General features: G+C 40.9%; 1 protein-coding gene across 1 annotated transcript; it reads left to right on the top strand.

Moving 5' to 3' along the window:
• Window positions 1-1,772: 1,772 nt before the first annotated feature.
• SLC39A6 (solute carrier family 39 member 6) lies at window positions 1,773-22,438 on the top strand. The gene is made up of 10 exons (XM_071455642.1): window positions 1,773-1,924; window positions 3,270-4,068; window positions 5,276-5,456; window positions 5,741-5,910; window positions 7,164-7,373; window positions 8,980-9,049; window positions 10,302-10,679; window positions 16,377-16,457; window positions 18,814-19,004; window positions 19,110-22,438. Exons 2-10 carry the CDS (start codon window positions 3,295-3,297, stop codon window positions 19,260-19,262), a joined length of 2,208 nt encoding a protein of 735 aa, XP_071311743.1. The 5' UTR covers window positions 1,773-1,924; window positions 3,270-3,294; the 3' UTR covers window positions 19,263-22,438.
• The last annotated feature ends 110 nt before the right edge of the window (window positions 22,439-22,548 follow it).

Here is a 22,548-nt window from a genome sequence, read left to right as displayed (position 1 = left end):
GTAAAACAGACCTGACCTCAAGTTTTACTGCAAATAAGTGTTTTAGGTGAATTGTTATTACTGTAATGGATTCTTTTTCTTTTTTTTTTTTTTGCCTAGTTGATGGATGTTAACTACTCAAATTAAATAAAAAGGTAAAGAGCACTGAAGATCTGTTCTGTGCGACCTAAGCTCCAACACTTAGGTTTGTAAATGACCTTGAAAAGATGTGAGGGGAAACTCCAGATTTGACACAATGAAACAGAGGCAGTCGATGCATTCAAAAGGCTAGAAAAAGAGGCTGCATCATGTAGCAGCTGTAATTTCAAAAGATTAAAAAAAGAAAATCCACAACAAAATGCCTAACATTAGCATCTTAGGCATAAATGTTGTGTAACTGAAATAATAGAAAGGCATCTGGTAAATAGTAGTCCTGCAAAATGAATTAGCATTAAACAAACAAAAAAAATCTAAACACACAAACCCTACTCATTCCTGTATTTATGGCCTCACTCTCTTCCTTCGGGAAAAAAAAAAGAGTAGGGTTGAATGACACAGAATTTTTTTCAATACTTCAAAAGCAAGTGCATGGAACAAATCCATAACCTTCTGATGTGCTGCTCTCTTTTTCTGAAGTTGTTCACAATGCATACTTCCCTTCTGTCCTTCAGTCAGCTGAACTCATGAACAAAGAGGTTTAATTCAGTAGCGAGTGGGAGGTATTAGACATAAAGAAGAGACATCTGTCACCTCCTGACTGGTGAGCAAGGTGGCACTGTCAGGAGTGCAGGCAGCAGGAGAAAAATGGCTGAGAATGGTTTCGATGTTAAGTTTAAGTCACTGTCATAACATTCAGAAGCCATCAGTAAAGCCAGATACCAGGGCAGGATTCAGTGCTGCCTTCACACTCCAGCAAGCTGAAAAACCTTACCAACTGATCACACCAGAGAGGCCAAATTCAGAGGCAGCGGGCATGGGTAAGCACAACTGCACCCACTTTACCAGCAATATTAATCGTGTGGTGATAGAGAGAAAAACTCTGGAAATGTTGGAGAAAGATTCGGGAAGTGTAAGGAGAGCCTGTGCCTGGGACTCAGGGAGGTGAAGGGCTCATGACCAGGTACGTGGTACAGCAAAGGAACATTTGAAAAATACAGTATGTTTTTTCAGAAGGGAACAACATGTTTTTTTAGTAAGTTTCAAGCCTTTCTCCATGGTGATCTCAGTCCTTTCTTACGGTCTCTTTGTCCACTCGTGCACAGAGTGATACTTCTGCCAGATCATTAATTATAATGACAGCTTTGACCAAACAGCGCTCACCGCAAAGGCCCTGTGGATGCCGTGGAAACCCGACATCCCTCGCCATTTACCGCACCCTTGGCTCACAACCGGCCAGGCCGATTCCGGCCCTGGCCTGCCCACACACGCACTCTTTTTAACACCGGGAGTCCTTGCACAAAACCCTTTCCAAGCCCTCAGGGAATGCTACCGCACCCAGCGCCGTCATCCAAAACAGCGCTGCCAGCCCTGAATGACTCGTGTTTTCTGGGAGGAAAAGACCTCTCTGACTCTCATCCTTTCATCTCTTTGGGGATTATTCACACCTCTCGCGAAACCCTAAGTCCAAACATCAGTGATTTCTGAAACAGGGAGGCTCTCGAGATCCAGCCTTCCTCCCGGGCCACCTCCTCCTTGCTGCGGGCTCTGCCCCGGGCCCTGGCAGCGGACAGGAGCAGTGGGACGCCCTTGGCAGGCTCCGGGGGCGGCTCCGTCGAGGCCGCGGCCGCTCAGGCCTCACGTGAGGCGGCTCCGCCCCGCTGGAGCCGCCGTACCCGGAAAAGGAAGGGAAAGGAGGGGAAGGGAAGAGAAGGGGCGCGGCGCGGCGCGGCCGGCGCGGGCGGGCAGCGGCGGTGGTGCGGCTGAGCCCGGCCCAGCGGCGGCAGAGGTAACCTCGGGCTGCTTTTCCTCCCCCTCTTCACTCCTCCTCCTCCTCCTGCTGCTGCTGCGGCGGCCTCTCGCGGGGCGGTGTGTGCCAGGCCCGGGCCCGGGCCCCGCCGCAGCCGCCGCGCTTAGGGCAGCCGGGGCCGGCTCCGCCGGTGCGGGGTGGCCGCGGGGGCCGCGGGCGCTGAGCGGCTCCTGCGGGTCACAGAGTCGTGGGGTGGGACAGGTTGGGAGGGACCGCGGTGGAACGTCTGGTCCAGCCGCGCCGCTCCGGGAGGGTCATCCCAGAGCACGTGGCACAGGATTGCGCCCAGACGGTTCTTGAACTCATGTGTTCCAGTTCTCCCGTGAGGGAGACTCCTCACCCGCTCTGGACAGTCTGTTCCAGTGCTCGGTCACCCGCACAGTAAACTGCTGCCTCATATTGCGAGGCCGCTCCCTGTGCATCAGTTCCTGCGCGTTGCCTCTTGGCCCATTGCTGGGCACCACCGGGAAGAGCCGGGATCCATCATCCTTTTGGCATTCCTCCTTCAGTTACTTATGGGCAATGACGAGGTCCCCTCGTCTGTTTCCGGCGGCGGTAATGGGGTTTTCCAGGCTGACTAATATTTTGAAAACGGAGGTTCTCCTCATTGCCCTGGAAAAGGGCTGAGGCAGCACTGCCCTGCTCGCAGTCTCCATAGCAGTTAATTCGTAGCCCTGCTGGAGTATTTGTGGAATGAAACACACAAACGCTCACACTTGTGAGCATCTGGTCCGCACCAATGGCCTGCCTGCCTAGTGAAAGGAGCCGTGCCACACTAATGTTAAAACAAAGGCAGAACGTGACAACATAAAAAGCCAGATTTTTGTGGAGTGCTGGAAACACTTGCCCAGCTGGTTTGCCAAAACCTCCGGGAAATCCAGTGATGAAGGGTTGGGAATTTCGATTTTTAAGCAGGAATGTGTAATTTATATGACTTATTCATTGCTCAGACAGAAATTGCAGGGCTTCTTTTAAGCAGGAGAAAACCCTAACCTAGAACTTAGTTGGTGCACCCTTGAGGGCTCTCATGTTAGCAGTGATTCAGGCAGAGCTAAACAAAGGCAAGCTGGCACCTGGGGAGGTGTTCATGGCCAGTGACCTACCTCACTGTGGTATTCAGCTTCTTCTGTGCCCGAGGCAACACATCTGGGAGAAGTGCTGAATGTGTAAGAAATTTAAATGTCTCTTGCTGCATTGGTACTTTGAGCAGGGTTTGGTTTTGTTTGTTGTGGTGTTTTTTTTGTTTAACAAATTATGATTGTGTGTTACAGAGGATAATGTGATTGGTTTTGTGCAAGCTATTTAAATTTTCCTCTTTTTCCAGATTTTTGTGCGGAAAAGGAACTGCAATGGAGAGTACAGTATCAGTTATTTTCCTTGTATCATTTTCCATACTGCTGTGTGAAAGCTATCATCATGGAGTGGAGACGGCTACTGTTGTGCATACATCAGAGAGAGCTTTTTCAGAAAAGACAGTGGGTGTTAATACTGACTTGGCAGGACTGATACAGAAGTTGCACCTTCAAGAACTTTTTAATCGTTATGGAGAAAACAACTCTCTGTCAATTGATGGGTTTAGAAAACTGCTGCAGAACATAGGTATAGATAAAATGAAAAGGATTAAAATAAGCCACGATCACGACCACGATCATGACCACAGTCATGATCATGACCACAATCATGACCATCACGACCATGACCACGACCATCACTCTCATCATAATCATGTTTCACTGAGTAAAGGCTCTGAGAAGACTGCTTGTCCAAGCCACGAGTCTGATGCTAGCAAAGACCACAGGAGCAGCCACGGGAAGGAGCCCCACAAGGGCGAGGGCGTGGAGCGGCAGCAGAACTTTGTGCGCAGCAAGAACGCGCTCCATGAGATCCCGGCGTCCGTCATCACTTCCGCAGGCGGCCACGCTGAGCTCCAGGACGTGCAGCCCGGGGAAGCCAAGCCAGTTGTTCGTGTGGGTGCGGCTGGCCCTGGTGCCCTTAATGTCACAGGGGGCCGCAATGGCACCTGGCTGGGTGCCACGAAGGCCAACGAGTCTCGTGCTTCTCCCAAGGAGTTGGAGAGAGGGAGCTACCTCTATTCTAAGCTGAAAAAACAGACCACTCAAGAGGTGAGGCCAGTTCTGTTGTATTCTCAGGAATCCAGATCCACCAGGAATGTTGTCATGGTTTATTTTTCAGGTGCTTATTGTTTACCTGGGTGGCAAGTTTTGTGGTGTAACAATACCTGTAGCCGAACACATGCAAACAACTTTCCTTGGAACTTAACATTTTGTGGGAATATGGTGTTATGTTCACAAGCTCAGAGGAAAATTAAGTATAAACGTACTCTTGGTTTAATGCGTTTATTATTTATATATTTAACTTACTAAATATTAAATAAATTGATACTAATCCTGAAAAACATCTACAGTTTTAAACTTGCAGTTCTGCCTTAGATCAGGAATCTGTCTTGTTTTCCTATTAATGGAGTGAAAGTAAAAAAATCAAGTTAAGGTACTGTGATTCTTATCAAAGCTGTCTCACATTGTGTGATAGTGTAGAACCGTCCTCCTCTAACACCTTCCCTCTCCATCTAACAACTGTATGTAAACATCTCTGAAAAAGATTGTGGCAAAGTGTCACATGTTACTTTAAAATAGTATAAAATTAGCACTGATAAAGAGCATAGTTGTGTTGTAGACGTTTTTCTTAAACGGTCAGATCCTTTTCCATTAAAGGCTTTGAAAAGCAAGTAGGATCTTAATGTTTGCAGCCATGCCAGGTAACCCTGAGTGGGAGTTGCGTGGCATGTGATGGTGGGTGCTGAATTCACAAGTTGCTGCTGTGTTCTGCACTGTGGAAGCAGAAGTTCTGCTGTTCTTTAAACCCACTGAGACCGTGTGTAGGTTGTACAGTGGGGAGCTATTTACTCGAGGGAGTGTATGTACAACACGCTCTGTACAAGACGTTCCACAGCAGTCACTGCCACGAAAGGTTATTTGACCTTATTAATGCTTCCTTATGTGGCCTTTAAAACTGACTGAAAAGTGTTAGGCTTTTGCTGTTTGTACATCAAAGCATCTGACCCATTTGTGCTGAGAATGAGTAATAATTACATGTCATCTATCCAGACTCCCAAACCAGCTTTCTGGGGCAGGGTTGGGGTGGAAGTACAGTTTTTACTAAATGGGTTTGTTACCAGTTTTTGAGTTGTGTTGATATAGCTGCTTTCATGTGGTGCCCATTGCATTTCAATTAATGTGGGAAGAGGAGTCCTTTTAAGATGTATCATGGTATTTTGCTTCTGGTTAATCTTTAATTTGTCTCTTTCCACAGTGCTCCAATGCATCCAAACTGATGCAGTCTCATGGAATAGGCACTCAAGTATTGTTGACTGCTACAGAATTTAGTTATCTCTGCCCAGCTCTTATTAACCAGATCGATGGCAAGTACTGCATAGTCCATGCTACTAGTGAAAAAGCTGAAACTCCTCCAAAAAGTTTTTCTCTGCAAATAGGTAGGCTGTTTTTTGGGTTTTTTTTTTTTGTAACATCAAAGCTTAATGAAAAAATGTTTATGTTGGTTATAAAATCCAAGAAACCTATTTCATAGCTGTAAGAAGTGTCGTTTTCTTTTGGCACTTCACCAAGATTAGAGAGAAATCTTTGTGGCATACTTTTTGTTAACATCTGATTAACTGAATGATCAGGTGTGTTTGATAACAGAAACATTAAGCAAACAAAGTCATGTAATCAGCTGTTACTTATTGTTGTTGTTTTTTTTTAAATTTTTTTTTGCCAGCTTGGATTGGTGGCTTTATATCCATCTCCGTCATCAGCTTTCTTTCCTTGCTGGGTGTTATATTGGTACCACTGATGAATCGAGTATTTTTCAAATTTCTTCTGAGTTTCCTTGTGGCATTGGCTGTGGGGACCTTGAGTGGAGATGCCTTCTTACACCTCCTTCCACATGTAAGTATTAATTACTGTTTCATTCATTATCTCCAAGCAGAGAACTTGACAGCTGTATGTATTAGTGCCCTATTAGCTCGTACCCATTTGATGAGTCATTTCTCAACCTTGTTATGCAGGTTGTTTGATAGGAAGGTTTTCCATTTGGAACATCTGTATTATTCATTTCACAGTCTTTAAAAGTTCAAGAGCTTCATGGCATTATCCCACTCTCTATTTCCTGTTCTTAGTCATATGGACTGCCGCGTCCCTTTATTGTTCCTTGAATGCAAGAATTTTGCATAAATTTTCTTAGTGGTTTATTGCAGTGCTGCCCCTTTTTCCCGCCAGTTTAATAGACTTTAGAGGTAGTGGAAATTGCTCACTGAACACTTTAAATGTGAAATGAATAATCAACTATTTTTTGTTACATGCCACTTATGCTGATGGCTTACCCACTGTGATTTTTCTTTTTTTACCAGAATCCATAATTTCTGAAGTCCTGGGGAAAATACTACTTGATAGATTTTGGAATTTCTGTTATGTAATAGGGACAGTGAAATGGGAATATGATTGCTAAATTTCTACCTTTCTTGAGGTTCTTAGACAGACATTCTCCCCCTGCAAAAGTAGCTTGCTTCAGCTATCAAATAAAATGGATAAAAGTGACTGCAGATTCTGTGGTTTCCCAGTCCTACCTGTAATCCAGCAGGTGGTTCTTTTTCCTTTCAGTTAATTTTGTATTTGCTGTGTAAGGTTATGTAAATCAAAACCCGTGTGAATGAGATGTGCAAAAAGGTTTTTTATTTCTGATCATACCTGTATCCAGTAAGGTCAGGGAAAGTGTCAGACTTTCTTTAAAGAAAGAAATTACAGCCAACTTCCTTGTAGAAAAAATTGTTTTACATCTCTGAGTTTTCTTAGATGGGAAGCTAACTGATGTGCTGGCTGTGACCACTGCTTAAAATGTGGATTCCTTGGTGGTGTGAGGAGTTTGTGTGGGGACAGCTGTACACCTTGGATTAAGCAGTGTCCATGCAGCTTCAGTGTGTAGGCCTGTGCTCAGTCCTTGCAATGTTTCTTCCTATCAACAAATTTCCAGTCAACAGATTCCTTTGTAATTGTTTGAGTCTGTAAGCAGAGCATTTGCCCTGTGAAAATTGTCAAGACTGGACTCCAGACATGAGGAAAATTTTGTGAAGAATACTTTTTATGTTTCTTACATTACATTTCTTTTGAATATAATGACTTTCTCCTTTTTGTTCTCCCCTTAGTCTCATGGAAACCATCACCATCACCACGAAAAGCCTCTGCTTGACCAAAAAGGCTCTATGTACAAACATCTTGTTTTTCAAAGTACAGAGGAGAATGCTTACCTGGATTCTACATGGAAAGGACTTACAGCACTTGGAGGCTTGTACTTCATGTTTCTAGTGGAGCATTTGATCACTTTAATAAAGCAATTTAAAGACAAGAAGAAAAAGGTAAGGAGACTATTACTCTGAAGCCCTACTGTATTACATGGTCATTTCTGAAAACACTTATTAAAAAACCTCCCATGAATATCATATATCTTTTGATTTAATAGCAATGGCTGACTGGGTTAGTATTAGAATGTCATTTTTATTAGGGACACATACACTTCTAAACCTTTTATTAAGGGCTATTTCCATAGCCAGACAATATAGTACAGGGTTTGACATTGCAGTGAATTGTTTAATAAGAAAATGTCCAATTGCATCTTCAATTTTAACAGAGTGACTTAAGAACTCACTTCATTACTGACTTCTTTCTGACATCTTGAGACATTTATAACTATCTGAACTGGTTTTATTAATATTGTAATTCTAATCCTGGATGCAATAAGTTTGTACACTTATTGTACTGCTGTTGAGGAGGGCACTTGCACAGACAGGTAAGGGTTGGCAGTAAATTCTTACATAAATAAAAATCCAAGTATACTCTAGAAAGTGACTTTATGGAATAGCATTCCATGAGGAAACAGTCTGTCAAGCCCCTTGGTGCTTTCCCTTCTCTCCCCCAAAAATGCAGCTCTCAGTTTGTTATGCTGGTTTTTATGTGTAAGGTAAATAACTGAATTTTGGCAGGTCATTAGTGTTGGGAACTTGCCAATTACTCGTAACAGTTCTTTAAAGACCTGTGTAGCCAGGAATAAAGAATGATATCAAAATTGACTCAATAAGAAAAATTAAGCAGAAGTTAGCGATAGAATAGAATCATGGAGTGGTTTGACTTGGAAGGTATCTTAAAGGTCATCTGGTTCCGACCAATCCTAAGCCTTGCTTGAGGAAAGTTAGTAAATACTAATTACTTAGTTTAAAAATAGCTAATTGCTAGGCTACCTCGAAGACTGATAATCTCTGTTTAGTTTTCTCATTAAATTGGTCATTAAGGCAGTAGTTGCAGGGAAGATGCCATGTAAGCTCTTTGATCTTTGATGGGAGGTTGTGTTGGTGTGGTTTATACTGAAGCTAAACCAACTGTGGTTTCCCTATCTCTAGTTAAATTTGTTTGACAGGAAAGAACATGATGAGTTTCAAGCAAAGCAAGAATTTTGTCTCCTCCCAGCCACAAGGAATGGATTTCCTGTTAGACTAATTATGCCTTCCTAGATATTGAGTCACTGGTCATAAATTGTTGTGATACAGACTTAAGTTGGCAAGGAGGAGAGATTTTACTTGGTTTTCCTTCTGTACATTATAAAAAAAACATCATACTGACATTATGATAGAAAAGAATGTGTGGAATAAATTAGTCACCATTTGATGCATTTCACTTCTCAGATGAAAACCTTCTGCTTATTTCTTGTGAAAAATGTAGGGCATTTGTGTGTGTGGGTTGGTTTGTTTGTTTATGATCTTCTTTGTTTTGTTTTGTGTTTTGTCCCCTCCTATGGAGCCTGAGGAACCTCTGTCATCCTACTTTAATAGGTTTCTAATCTTTATATGGGCCTCCATGTTGTCCTCTTTCTGTGCAGGCTGCATAAGTGTTGTGAGTATAATGTTGCTCATGTATATCCTGAAAAATAAGTAAAATATTCATAACTGCAGTATTTTCTTTTGGAATAAGAAAAAAAATGAAGATGATGGAGAAAGTAAGAAGTTTTCAGCAAATGAAGAAAAGTTGGATCCGGATGATCGTAAGTCTCATTAATAGCACACAGTTGTTGCTTCGTGGCAGCACTGTTTAAAAAACACCCGATTGATGGCAGCTCGTAGATCTGCTTCTTACTGTAGGTTGGAACACTGCCTATTTGAATTATTTTCAAAGCAAAACCTGTCTGTCTGCTGATATGTGGAGCACTAGGTCTATTTGCTGCTTTCCTTTGAAAAGGATCAGTGGGTTAGAAGTAGTGAATTCGCAGTTTTGGGACTTTTAAGCCTTTTAATTCTGCATTTAGCAGCAGAAGTTGAAGTCATTCTGTGAAAGCTGCAATACAGCTACACTTCCTACCCTTCTCTTTTGACTGCTAGATGTTATATGCGTGACTCATTATTTAGATTTCTGTTTGTTAGTTTGATTATTTATTTATAAATGTAATATTACCAAATTGTAGACAATACTTGAAATTCAGCATTCAGAGTGCAAATGACCATGTTATCCCCAAGATCATGCTTTAAGCCAAAACACACCAGACAAATTACTTGTTAGCTGTTGTTGATAAAAGAGATGTTCTGTTTTTCAGAGTAATTTTCTAACTAATGAAATACTTGTCTGTAATGTAGAAAAAAATTTATTAATTTAGTTGCAGAGGAAGAATTTTCAAGTTTCAGCAATTAGTTACAAGAACCAACTGTGGTGTGTCAGCAATGTTTATATGAGGGTATTTCATTGTCTATATTGATAACTTTGTTTTTTAGTGTTTATTTTCTAGGTGTTAAACTCAAGTGCCTGTATTTGTTTTGAAATACAGGACTTTCCAAAATTATCTATAACGTAATCTTCTTCTGCATCCTTTTTCTTTAGCCCTGAGATTACTAAATGGCACATGCTTCTCAGATACTTGATTTTTCTGAAGTAATTGAACTAACAGTCTTCATGCTGTGAGACTGGGACTTGGAGCCTTTTGCTGTTGTTTAAATTGCAGTGAGTCTTAGAGGAAAAGTTTTTTTGCCTTTTAGGAAGCATTTGTGTCCATAATGTAAGAGCTGCTTCAGTAGTAGGGGACAGAAACTAAAAGTTTTCCTTATTTTCACCTATTGGGAATTATCTCTAAAATCTGAATAAGTTGTAGAAACGTTTTCAAAAAATCTTCTGGTTCAAGAAATTGGATTATCAGTCTCAACTTCTAAACTTCTTTGCTGCTTTACATAGCCAAACTGTTTATTGTATCCTTGCTTCTTAGGTGATTTAAAAAATGTGTAACATTGTACTCTGGGTTTTTGTAACAGGGCCTGAGGGCTATCTAGGGACAGACTCTCAAGATCCATCAAACTTCATTTCTCAGCAGCCAACGGTACAAGAGGAAGAAGAAGTGATGATAGCTCATTCTCATCAAGAGGAGGTTGACAACGAGTATGTGTCCAGGGGCTGCAGAAACAAATGCCATTCTCACTTGCACGATACTCTGGGACAGACAGATCATCTGAGTCACCACCACCATGACTACCATCACATTCTGCACCACCACCATCACCAGAACCACCATCCCCACAGTCACAGTCAGCGCTACTCGCGCGAGGAGCTGAAGGACGCGGGCATAGCAACTCTGGCCTGGATGGTGATCATGGGAGATGGGCTGCACAATTTTAGTGATGGACTGGCAATTGGTAAGTGCTAACTCGGATGCTGTGAAGGCAGTGAAGTCTTCTAGCTGTCTCTTACCTCTGTTAGGGATGTAGCTAATTAGCAGAGGATCTTTAAAGTCTAAACTTTTTTCTCAGAGCGTCATCTTAATAAGTAAGAAAAATCTCTAGCTTAACAAACTGGAGGTAAGTGATATATGAAACAGTAATTATGTGTTTGCAGCTGTGTTTCTTTAGAAAATCCATAAACTGGACTTCATTTCCTGCTTTTGGAGAGTTAAAGCTAACATGTCTCAAAACTAAAGCTAGGCTTATAAAAATATTTAAGATTGAGTTTATGCCTGCAAGTGCTCAGCAATTTTTTAAAATTTTAGTTGTTTTTAGGACAAGCTTGTATTTTTTAACATAGTAATTGTGTTTTTTTCACTTCCATCAGGCCACTGGTACCATTGCCTGATTTATTTATTTTTCTCTTTCATCTTCTCTTGTGTTGCAGCAGGGTCAGGTTCTATACTTGGCATGTCTGTCTGCCTGCCTGCCTGTACTGGCCCTGGTTACACATCAGGATTCCTCCAGAGCACTGATGGATAGGGAGATGAGGCCCTGGTTTCAATCTGTTTTAGCCTGAAAATTTTATTTTCTGAAACAGTGGTCATACTATACTCAAAACCTTGTTCCTAAAATTGAGCATAATAGTCCAGTTTTTAAAAAATTGAACAGGTATAAACAGTTATTTTACTTGTAAAAAAACATTTTGTTTCTGCTGAGTTCATGCCCCTATTTTCCCCTTAATGCGTGTAGTTGCTCAATCTTTTTTGATAATGCTTCAGTGAAAATACTTCTTTATCACAAAAACAGTAGATTGAGTACTTTGTTTTGGACTTCTGCCTGGAAGGTCAGGTTTGGGAACTCTCATGTTTTTCTTAGAAGGAGAACTAGATTACAGGTATATTGAATTTAAAAGGTTAAAGTAAGTCTCAGAAAGTGAAGTCAAATCAATAATCTTCAGTACTTAGGCTAATCTTTCCTTATCTTGACCATTGTATTTAGGACTAATCTTTACAGGTATTGGATTCATTTCCAGGCTGTTTAGCATACTGGAGGCAATTCAGCAGTATCAGTCTTTCTGTACATTTTATTGTAGGAAAAAATTCGTTCTTGTTTGAAGAGGAAACCCAATAATAACTATTTTCTCACAGCAATATTTGCAGTTGTTCAGATTCAGTCAATTCAAAGTGTAATGTGAAAAGAGACTTTCTGATTTAATCTCATTTTTGATGAAAGTTGAAGCATGAAATGTAAATTTTTGAGCGGATCAGTAGTGAAAAATGTGGTAGAAGGAAGATTTGCATACAAATGACACAGAATCAATTACCTCTTGGCATTAGGGAGATTTGGGAAGGAGCTATGACTTTATAGTTATGAAGGGAAAAGTATGAGAAAGGTTAATAAAGGCTTATTGAACAAGTGAGAGCAATAGCTTTCAGAAGTCCTGCTGTGTAGCTTGTTCAGGCTAATGGAAATATGGGTTTCTTTCAGTTCTGTTTGTGCTTAAAAGTATTATGGGAAACCATCAATTTGATGGTGTTGTGAAAATGCCAATGCTACTTGTGTAGTAGTTAATCTGTATTTTAAAGAAGAAGTGAACGCTTCTGTAAAGACAACTTTAGCCAGCATAACCCTTCATTTAAGTTCATTCACTTCATGTGATTTGTTATTCATAAGTTCCATTCGTTATTTTTTCCTCAAATCTGTTGTGCTAATCATGTAGGAACAAGATTTAAAAGTGCTTATTTTTTTATTAAGGCGTGGAACTGTTGCATCTGACTCATTTATGGAAAAGGATCATCTGTGATTTGAACTTTTATGTGTAATTACAACTAAATAAGTAAAATGCAGAACACTTTTTATGCTAGTCTTGCATAGATATTTTTTTCCTTCAGCTTTTGAGAGAAGTCATGTCTTAAAAGTATATTTTAAGATAAATCAGCATCTTGAGAGGGGATAATGCCAGATATATTAATTTCATCTTGATTTGTTAACATTTCGGGACTTCTTTTTAGCAGTGAATAAATAAAAAGAGATATTCTTGATATTTAAGCTTGTACTTTAATTACTTCTTACTTTTTCTCTTTGAACTTCATAAGAATTAAGTTTGCTATGGTCTTGTCTAAAGCTCTAGTGCTTGGTGTGTCACTTCTGCCCTTACTTTCTCCCTGCTTTCCCCTAAATTTGCTGTTGGTGCCATCTGTTCTATCCAGGTAGTGAAGATACTGAAGAAAATGGGTTGCAGTTTCTGTCCTGGTGGGCTCTCTTTCTTACCAGCCTTCAGGCCCTGTTGGCCCAGCAGTCCAGTCAGTGTGCAAGCCCGTATTTCCTCTTTGCCCAGGAAAGACTGCTGTAGGAGATAGTGTCAGAAATCCTGCTGAAGTTCTGTTGTATTCACCATCTGTATGATCAATTATTTCCTCAAGCTGGATGCAGCTTTTGGAGAGGGATTTTAAGAGGATATTCCACATGATCTTTTCAGGAACTGAGATGACACTGACCACTCCCGAGTCCTTTCTTAAAGATGGGAATAATGTTATCCTTTTCCCAGAGTTCCAGTGGGGCCTTCTATAGCCATGGTTTTCCACACATGATTGACAGCAGCTTTTTAGTCACACTAGTAACTCTGTCAGTACCCTCAGGTGAGTCTCATCCTGGGATGCACCTGAGCATTTCCAGGTTTTTCTGCATTTCTCTGAACTGTTGCTTCTGTGGTTTGATGTCTCTTTCTGGAATGGAGCTGGGATCTGGCTTTGTTGAAAAAGACTGAGGTGAAGGCTGTGCTGGTGCTTTGCCTCTTGTTATGTCTACTGCTTATTTCCCTTCCTCATCTATCAACAGATGGGAATTTTTCATGAACTCTGTTTCTCCGCTAACATTCTTGTAGAACTGTTTCTTGTTGTCCTTGGAGTCTTGTTAGTTTTAGATCAAGCTGGGCTTTGGTCTCCCTCCCTTTAGTTCCACTGCTTTTAGCTTCTTTGCTAAGTTCCCAGTCTTTGTTTCTAATTCTTGTGTGCTTCTTTTTTGAATCTTAATTTACTAGGACACGCTGCTTAGCTGGGCACATCTTCTGCAAGTGTTCCTGCACAAACAGGCTTGTTTGTGTGTGTATCTCTGTGCTCTACAAACTGGCCACCCCTTCTGGCCACATTATCTCTTTTGACTCATTCCCTACACTGCAATTCCTTAAATAAGTCAGAATCTGCTTCATTAAAGCCTAGAGTCTTAATTTTGCTTCTTCCTCTTCCAGCCTCCTCCTCTGTCCTGAACTCAGTTACCTCGTGCTCACAAGATGTCTTTTTTTTTTTTTTTTTTTTTGCTGTATTTGCCATCAGTTTTTTCTTGTTTTTGAGCAGCAGGTCAATTTACAATGCTAATCCTGGCTGGCTTCTGTGTCATCTATAGTAGGAAACTATTACCAATACACTTAAGGAACATCCTGGTTTGTGTGCCCAGTGCTGTGACCTCCACAGCTAAAGACTCTTTGTGTGAATGGTGGTGTCCTTTGTTCATAGGTAGGCTTATCTACCACCTTTCCTTGGTTAGATGATTTGTAACCTTATTCCTAGTGTTACTCTGATTGACTAAGAGACTGAACAGACACATGGAACCGCAATTCACACATACTTTTATACTGGAGCTCTCTGTGGTCAAGGAACCCTTCTATGGAGGTAGCCAAAAAAACTCCAAAGTGAATTGCATTCTGTCCCTGTAGGCAGTTGGTATCTGCAGTAATCTGTGGCTCTCTGGGCTGTGTATGAGTTTGACCCGGCTAGCTCAGACTCTGGCCCACAGGGACTTGCATAGACAGAAAGAAAGAGACAAGAAGTGCTCTTCTCCAGGTGGGGACGAGTATCCTGTTTATTGGCTTGGGCCAGGACACTGCTGGTGGTGGCGACCACCCAGGTAGAAAAGAGGGTGTGCTACCTTTGCAGTGGGGTTTTATCCCCCAGGGGAAAGGGGGCAGGGAAAGAGGACCATGGCCAATGGGATTCCATTGGGGAGGGGCAAGGGGAGGGGTACCCATGGGACAGACTACCAGGTGTGTATAGAAATGAGGGGTCCATAGGGGAGAGACCATGTAATGAGAAAGGGGGAATAACAATCTCCGTGACATAACATACCCAGTTCAAACTTCCCATCACCCAGTGCAAAACAACTACTAAATAAACTATTTAGTGCAATACAACAGGTATCTATCCCTGACAGGCTAGACAAGCTTTGGTGGTGTCTCCACAGCATCATTCAGGCAGGCTCTGGGCAACCCATGGACTTCCCTTGGCAACAGGTCAGGTCTTTTTTCTGCATGGGAGAGAATCTCCTATCACCAAAAAAAAAAAAAAAAAATTCCTTTCATTTTTTACTTCTAATTTGATGTACTGAACTGCTGGGCAAGGCAGGACTCACTCACCCTCTCACTGCTGCCAGAGTCATGACCACGATCTTCAGATCAATAAGCTGCAGTGGGGACAGAAGATTCTTCCTGTTGCCAGACTTCACTGTTTTCAAATGTTACTCATCTCAGAGTTCATATTTCCTGTTCCAGTGCTACTTTGGTCTTGCCTCCCTCTGTAGTCTGATGGTCTTGGCCTTTTGCCTCTGTAGAACCTCTTCTGAAGACTCTCTCCATCCCATTTGTTATCACAAAGGTGCCTGCTCACCACATCCTGCATCCTCTTGCCTGGATGCCACAGCACACATCCCAGACATAATGGTGCTGCTGCTGTCATCACGTCAGGGAGGAGCATCAGTCATTTCTTGCACTTGAAGACCTGGATAGCTGTGTGTCCCTCAAGAGTTAGGTCAGCATGTAAGTGAAAAGAAGGGATTGTCTCCAGTGGAGTAATTTCCATTGTAGTGCTTCCTCTGGGAGCAGTTCTCCTGGGTCCCTTGTGTGCCAGCCGCTGTGACATGGCTTTGTGCCTCTTTGACTGCTTGTTGGCAGCATGTTTGCTGGCAGGCTCCTGGTAGCAGCTGAAGAGGAAGCTGGATGTGGCTCTGCACCCTTGGTGAGGCTTTCCATGCAGCTGGGGACCTGACATGCTGTGTGTGAGCTGTGCTGCAGCTCTGTGGTGTGCTGCGTCCTCCTGAGCTACTGCCAAATGAGAAAAATGGCAAGCAACAGGAGGAGCAGGGAAGACAAGAAAGATGAGGATTGTTGGAGTAGTTTAGGGGTTTTTGTGGTTTTGGGGCCTTTTTTCTCCACTTAAAAGCAACCTGCTGTGGTATTTACCTTGAAGCATGCTGCTTAGAAGTTGGTCTGTCACTGTGATTTTGTAGCCTCTTATTGTTGTCTTGACTTTCCTAAGGTGTCTGACTCTCAGGTGCAGTTGAGCTGCTTTGTTCCCTTTGTATCTTAAAAAAAAAAGTAATTTTTGGATGGTATTTCCATTTATTGCATTTTTTTGGGAAGGATTGTGGTGTTGGAATGTATTTGGCTTAGTTCAGAAATAAGGTAGTGAAACGTGGTTTACTTTAACAGCAAGATTCTGAAGAAGAATTTTGTGACTTTAAGATCATAAACAACTGTTCAGTTAAAGTTTAAATGCTTCCACGAATTAAAATTTTAGTGAAATATATGTCCTAATATGACACAAGCATGTGCAACAGTGCTTCTGCACTTGATGTCTGAATATGTCTGAATATTTGCTTTTTTTTTCTGTCTCTTCATAGGAGCAGCCTTTACTGAAGGGTTATCTAGTGGTTTAAGCACTTCTGTGGCTGTATTTTGCCATGAATTACCTCATGAACTAGGTAAGACCCCAGCATTTCCATATGCTGCACGTGTATGTACTTACAGGTGCATGTGGGAGGACAGAAATTTTACCAGACAACTTTATCTGTATCAGGTTCTCTATTCAAGGATACTCTGATTTACTTAAAGACTGTTTAATCATTTCTAAATTGAATTAATAGTTTAAAAATCTAAATATTTCAGCTACTCTGGTTAAAACTGTCTCTTGCAATTGCAGCATTTTCTGTCTATCTGTCTACTTTAGTTGTAGTTTTTATTCTCCTTGTATATAACATAAGTTGTGAATTGCAGGAGAATGCATGACAGAATTTTCTCACATCTCTCCTTAATTTTATTCTCCTGCTTGTGCTGCTAAAAAGAAGGTCACGATTAGTCAAAGTACTTTCTGCATAACATTTGCTGCTTTTTCATTAAGTCTTGCAAAGAACTGTTGTAGCTCTAAATTAAACTTGAAACTACTTGGAAATCTTTCTGGAAACAGTTTGGCTTTCAAGCTCAAGTGATTTAAATTCGTGTGCAGTCCCATGAGAGATTATTGTCGTGTCTTACAATATGAGTTGAGTATTTGGCCCTTTTGAAGGGCAGCTGGTAAGAACAGGATGGATGTGCTTAATTGAACTTGAGACAAAGCTGATCTTTCCAGTTGTCAAATCATTTTGGATGTGCAACTGGTGTTTATTTCTCAGCTGTCACGGTCACAGTCACACTTGGTGTATAGAATGAAGAAAGAGGAGTTTGCTTTCACTTTTTTGAAGGTTTTATTCCCCAGAGGGGAGAACATTCAGTTTCATTTAATGGAGCTTGTAAACCAGTATGTGTAAACTTTAAACTCTCTCTATATAAACAGTTTGATATATTTATACAATAATGTTACACAGAAATATGTTATTATGGAGAAAATATACCTGATTTTATGGGTTGGAAGGAATTGAGTCTTGTTCATACTAATCATGGAACTTGTATTAATTTCACATACTAAATGTTGTTAGTTCATATATAAGAAGTAAATTCATCCTTATGAACCTGATAATTTTAGATTCAACTGTTCTGTTGGTTTTAGAAATAACAAAAATCCTTTAAAATTTACATCATAGTTCTTTAATCAGAACAGAAGACTGATAGGAAGTACCTTCTTTACCAGAGAACATGGCATAGGAAAATTGAAACAAATGGGACTAGTTGAGGTTAGCTGGGAAAAAAAATTGAATAGTTGTTAATGCTAAGCAATATACCAGTTCATCTTGCAATAGCTTATAGGAAAAGCTGTTGTAACAAATTACTCAAATCAGCTTTGAAAATTGCTTTTGTTTACTTTAACTGGAGATAACTTATTATTTGAAAATAAAATGGATTCTTTATAAGCTTATATTACTCTGGTTTAGAAAAAATATTTTCTGAATTACAGAAAATCTGTTTCTGGCTGGTGGTCTATGATTCTGTCAAGTAAAAATAAGATGTTAAGGATTATTTACAGAAATTAATAAAGAAATTACTTTAAATTTACAAAACAGATTAAGAGTACAAAGCAGTTACAGGATGATAAATTGAATATGCAATTGAGTGGGAATATTTTACTGTAGGAACATTCAGGCATGTCAGGTACTGCAGCATATTACAGTGGTGGTTTAAATTCAAACTGCTTGAGGATATGAAGCTATTAGAGACCATCCAAAGGAGGGGTACAAAGATGGGGAAGGGGCTTGAGGGGAACCCATTTGAGGAGCAGCAGAGGTCACTTGGTCTGTTCAGCCTGGAGGAGACTGAGGGGAGACCTCATTGCACTCTACAGCTTTCTCATGAGGGGAAGACAAGGGGCAGGCACTGATCTCTCCTGTGACGGGATCCAAGGGAATGGCTTGAAGTTGTGTCAGGAAAGGTGGAAAAGGTTTTTCACCCAGAGGGTGAAAACCCTTGCCCCAGAGGGTGTTTGGGCACTGGAACAGGCTTCCCAGGGAAGTGAAGTGGTCACAGCACCAAGGCTGAGTGCTCAAGGAGTGTTTGGACAATGCTCCTGGGCACATGGTGTGATCTTGGGGTGTCCTGTGCAGGACCAGGAGTTAGACTTGATGATCCTTGTGGGTCCTTTCCAAGTCAGGATGTTCTGTGATTCACCAAAAAGCTACTTCTTTCAAAAATGCAAGGACTTTAAAATTTTAAATGTACAGTATTTGCTGCTGTGTTGTTTGTTGTTCATGAGCACCTTTGAAAAGTCTGTCCCTCAGTGATTTCTGATTTTATGAAGGAAAAAAAATAAGGCAAACAACAGCATAAAAGTAGCTTAGTAAATAAGACAACACTGCAGTACCTACCCAAGAATGAAAACTTTGTCTTGGCTTTTTTTTTCCCCTGTTATAGGAGATTTTGCTGTCCTTCTAAAAGCTGGTATGACTGTCAAGCAAGCTGTGCTTTATAATGCTCTGTCAGCTATGCTGGCCTATCTTGGGATGGCGACTGGGATCCTCATTGGTCATTATGCAGACAACGTTTCAATGTGGATATTTGCACTTACTGCTGGCTTGTTCATGTATGTGGCTCTTGTGGATATGGTAAGTGCCTAGACCTACTTGAATTTTGTGTAACACAGCTTAAGAATTAATGATTTGAAGCAGCTGCTTCTTTTGAAGGTATTTAAAACCTCCTTGTTTGTTTAGGTACCTGAAATGCTCCACAATGATGCCAGTGACCATGGATGTAGCCGGTGGGGATACTTCCTGTTACAGAATGCTGGGATTCTCCTGGGATTTGGGATAATGCTGCTTATCTCAGTATTTGAACATAAGATTGTATTCAGCATAAACTTGTAATCCTGGTTGCCAGGAAGACACCTTGGTGTTAAATTATAAGCGTAAGGGTTTTTTTTCTATGAATTTCCTTATTGGAAAGGTACATTTGATAAAGACTAGATATTTTTGTTGGTGTGCTTTGTTGTTGTGTACTTCCCTCCCTTCTTGCCTGATAGAAAGGAACACTGTAAAGTTTGGGGTTTGTTTGGGTTTCGTTTGTTTGTTTTTAATTATATTTTTTTTACTTGGGATTTAGCATTGCTTATGGTACTTGAAAAGTGGTACTTAGTAAAAGATGGCCAAATCTATATTATTTGTATTGTGTGTATTGTTTGGGGGGGAGTAGGTTGTTTTTTTACTGAATTTATTTACTGTATGTAATTATACGTGATGTTTTTTACTTCAATGGTTTTGCTGGTTTAAAGAAGTAAAACAACAGTGGTTTTTATTTTAGCACAATTAAAATCAGTGGATACCAAGCACAGTGAGCAAAGTAAAACAAGAACAAGACATGTAATGGTTAGCATATGTTTATTGGTAAAAGCTCTTCTCTTCTGCATCCACCTGGGTTATACAGAAAGGCAGATAAGTCCATTCCATCCTTTGTGGTGGTGCTGGTTCTCTCAGTAGCTTTGGATTCCTGTGTCTTATTCCAGTTCGTTTCTACTCCAAACAAGTTGATGTAAAACCATGTTCTAAGTGTTTACATCAAATGTTTAACTTGTTTGATCCATTCTGATATGAGTTGCTCTTTGCTGGTTTCTCAAATCAGCAACAAAAGTCCAGCTCTTAAATTGCCAAAACTTTAAGAATTCCATCAAAAAGACTTAAATAGCAGTGCTGTATCCCACTTAGGCTGCCTGAAGTGACAAAGGTGTATTAAAGCCTGTTTGATTTCAAGGGGGAGGAGTGCTACAGGCTGAGATAAACAGTAATTTCCTACAAAAGCTTCCTGAAGTAAAGTGTTGATTTACTTTGGGAAAATGAGCTGAGTGGGAGAGCTGCCTACCTCTAGTTCAGTGTGATTGCACACAAACCTGTGCTATGTTTTTTTGCAAGAACTAAAGCTGAGAAATCCAAAATAAGAAAATTTCTTTGGTAGCATATCTAGAGAAGCAAGGTGTTAAAGATAATAAGTGTATGCTTAAGTATGTAGTTTAGGCCTACAGTCTTAATATGTTTAACCACCCTGAATGTCACTGAAGGAAGAAGGTTGAAAAAACCAATAGCAAAATAAATCTGCATTTGCAGGGAAGGTGAACATGTCAAAGTTCTTTAATGATGAATAAATAACAGAATTATGCTATCTTACCTAGTTAGCTTTAAAAACCCCAGAAATAAAACAGTTAGAATCTATTTCTGATCCACTGCCTCAAATCATCAGCTGAATAAAAAGCTTGAATAGCAAGATAAATGTTTGATAATACCATGTAAAACAGTTTGTTGGTCTGTCATACAGTGGAAGCCAGGAACCATTCTATCACCTCAGAAATAGATGTTTTCAGTTAATTTGAGAGATTTGAGGGGTTTTTAGGAGTTGGGAAATGGGTGCACCCATGAGTTTTTGCTTCTCTTCCTTCAGCCTTTCCTCAGGTTAGCAAGATTGATATTTACTTTTCTGCTCACAGTGATGAAATCCTGTGCTGTGCCTCCTTTGAAGCCAGGGGTTGAGAAAGGTGTACCTCCCTCAGCTCTCCTAATGCACCCCTGTGTCCTAGCGGGCTGTTTAGGCTTGGGCATGGTGTTCATCTGTGGTGTGGCAAAACTCCATAAATACTGTGCACTTCTGCCTGTGGGGCTTCCACCTTCTGCACTGCAATCCTGGCTGCTACAGAAATCTGGCATCTCTGTAGTCCTGGGGGATTTCAGACTTGGATGAGCTCAGTTTGCTTTGAATTTTTCACTGCTGGTTTCTGTTAGCCTGCAGCCATAATAGCTGTCAGTTCAGCTGGATTTCTCTTGTCTGGATATGACACAGGAAGTGGGCAGGTAGCCTGCTGTTGTTCAGGAGATTTTAAGATTAATGACTAAATGATAAATCTACAAAGTTCAGTGTTTCCAGTGAATTCTTGGCTGGCTTTTGATGTACTTGACTGACATTAAAATATCCACATATCAAAACCCATTGCTAATTTAGGAATAAAAAAGAATGAATTGCCTTTAGAGCAGAAATGTCTCTATCCTGTACACAAACACTCCACCCATTCAGTGCTCTTTGATCATTGATGGAGAAACGTCCATGACAGGCAGCTGTCCGAACTGATAACTGAGAAGGCTACAGACTAAAACTTGCTGTAGTTTCATATCAGCAGGATGACAAAATGTTGGTTGTTCTGTTTGTTTTGAGCTGCTTTGTTTGTTTTGTTATTTATCTTTGTTGGCCTTATAAAGTAGAATCTGCATCTGTTGCAATGTACTCGTGTTGGAAATACTCAATGCTTGGCAAACTGGTGGGGCAGTGCCTCTAAGCAGCCCTTTGTTTTTATGTGTGTATTTTTCTGCAGCAGTTTTTAATGTGCCTGGCTACTCTGGATAATAAATGCAAGTGTTTGCTTTGTGCATCCATCTGTAGCTTAATAATGGTACAGACCTTAATTTTTATGCTGTTACAGCTGCCTTTAGTGCCTGTGTTAGGTGCAGGTAAACAGAATAGGCAAAAATGCTTGAATCAATTTTGGTTTGGTTTATTTCTGTAACATATTCTTCTAATGGTTTTGGCCTGTATTTGTACAGAAGAGGTGTCACGTTTGGGCAGCAGGAGTCAGAGCAAAGGTGTGGAGGTTCTCAAGTTCTCCCCTGCCTGGCCTGTGGGGATCAGGTGCTGGCTGGTACGGTTTTCTCTCATTCTTTGTCCCTAAATGTGATGCCATGGGTGTTGTGGGAATGCAACTCCTTTATGTTTTTATAAAACACAGCCCAGGCTGTGAATTCAGAGGCTGAAATAGAATTCACTGAGGCTCTTCCGCTGCCTGAACTGAGACAGTTCAGTTAGCGTGCAGTTAAAATCTCTGTGGAAAAACTGGGTCATTCCATTTTCCACAAGCAGAAAACAGTTGTTTTAATGGAATGGGCGTTGTTTTTCTTTGTTTGGTTGTTTTTTTTAAATTTAAAGTACGTTTTTGGTGTGCGTGTATATATGGTCTCTGTAGCTGTTACTGTATTGCTGTGTGCTAGATTAAATAAACCACTGAACCAAACCGCAGGCGTCTGAGCGTTTTTCTCAGTGATGCAGATACGGCGAAAGATGTTAAGAGCCTCGAGAAAAAAAATCCGGTAGCAAAACTCAAGGTTTGGCAAACTGGTGGGG

The sequence above is a fragment of the Agelaius tricolor genome, unplaced genomic scaffold (assembly GCF_023055355.1).
Source record: "Agelaius tricolor isolate 1412-34295 unplaced genomic scaffold, bAgeTri1.0.p SCAF_2, whole genome shotgun sequence".
NCBI lineage: Eukaryota > Metazoa > Chordata > Aves > Passeriformes > Icteridae > Agelaius > Agelaius tricolor.
This window is presented reverse-complemented; position numbering and strand designations above follow the sequence as displayed.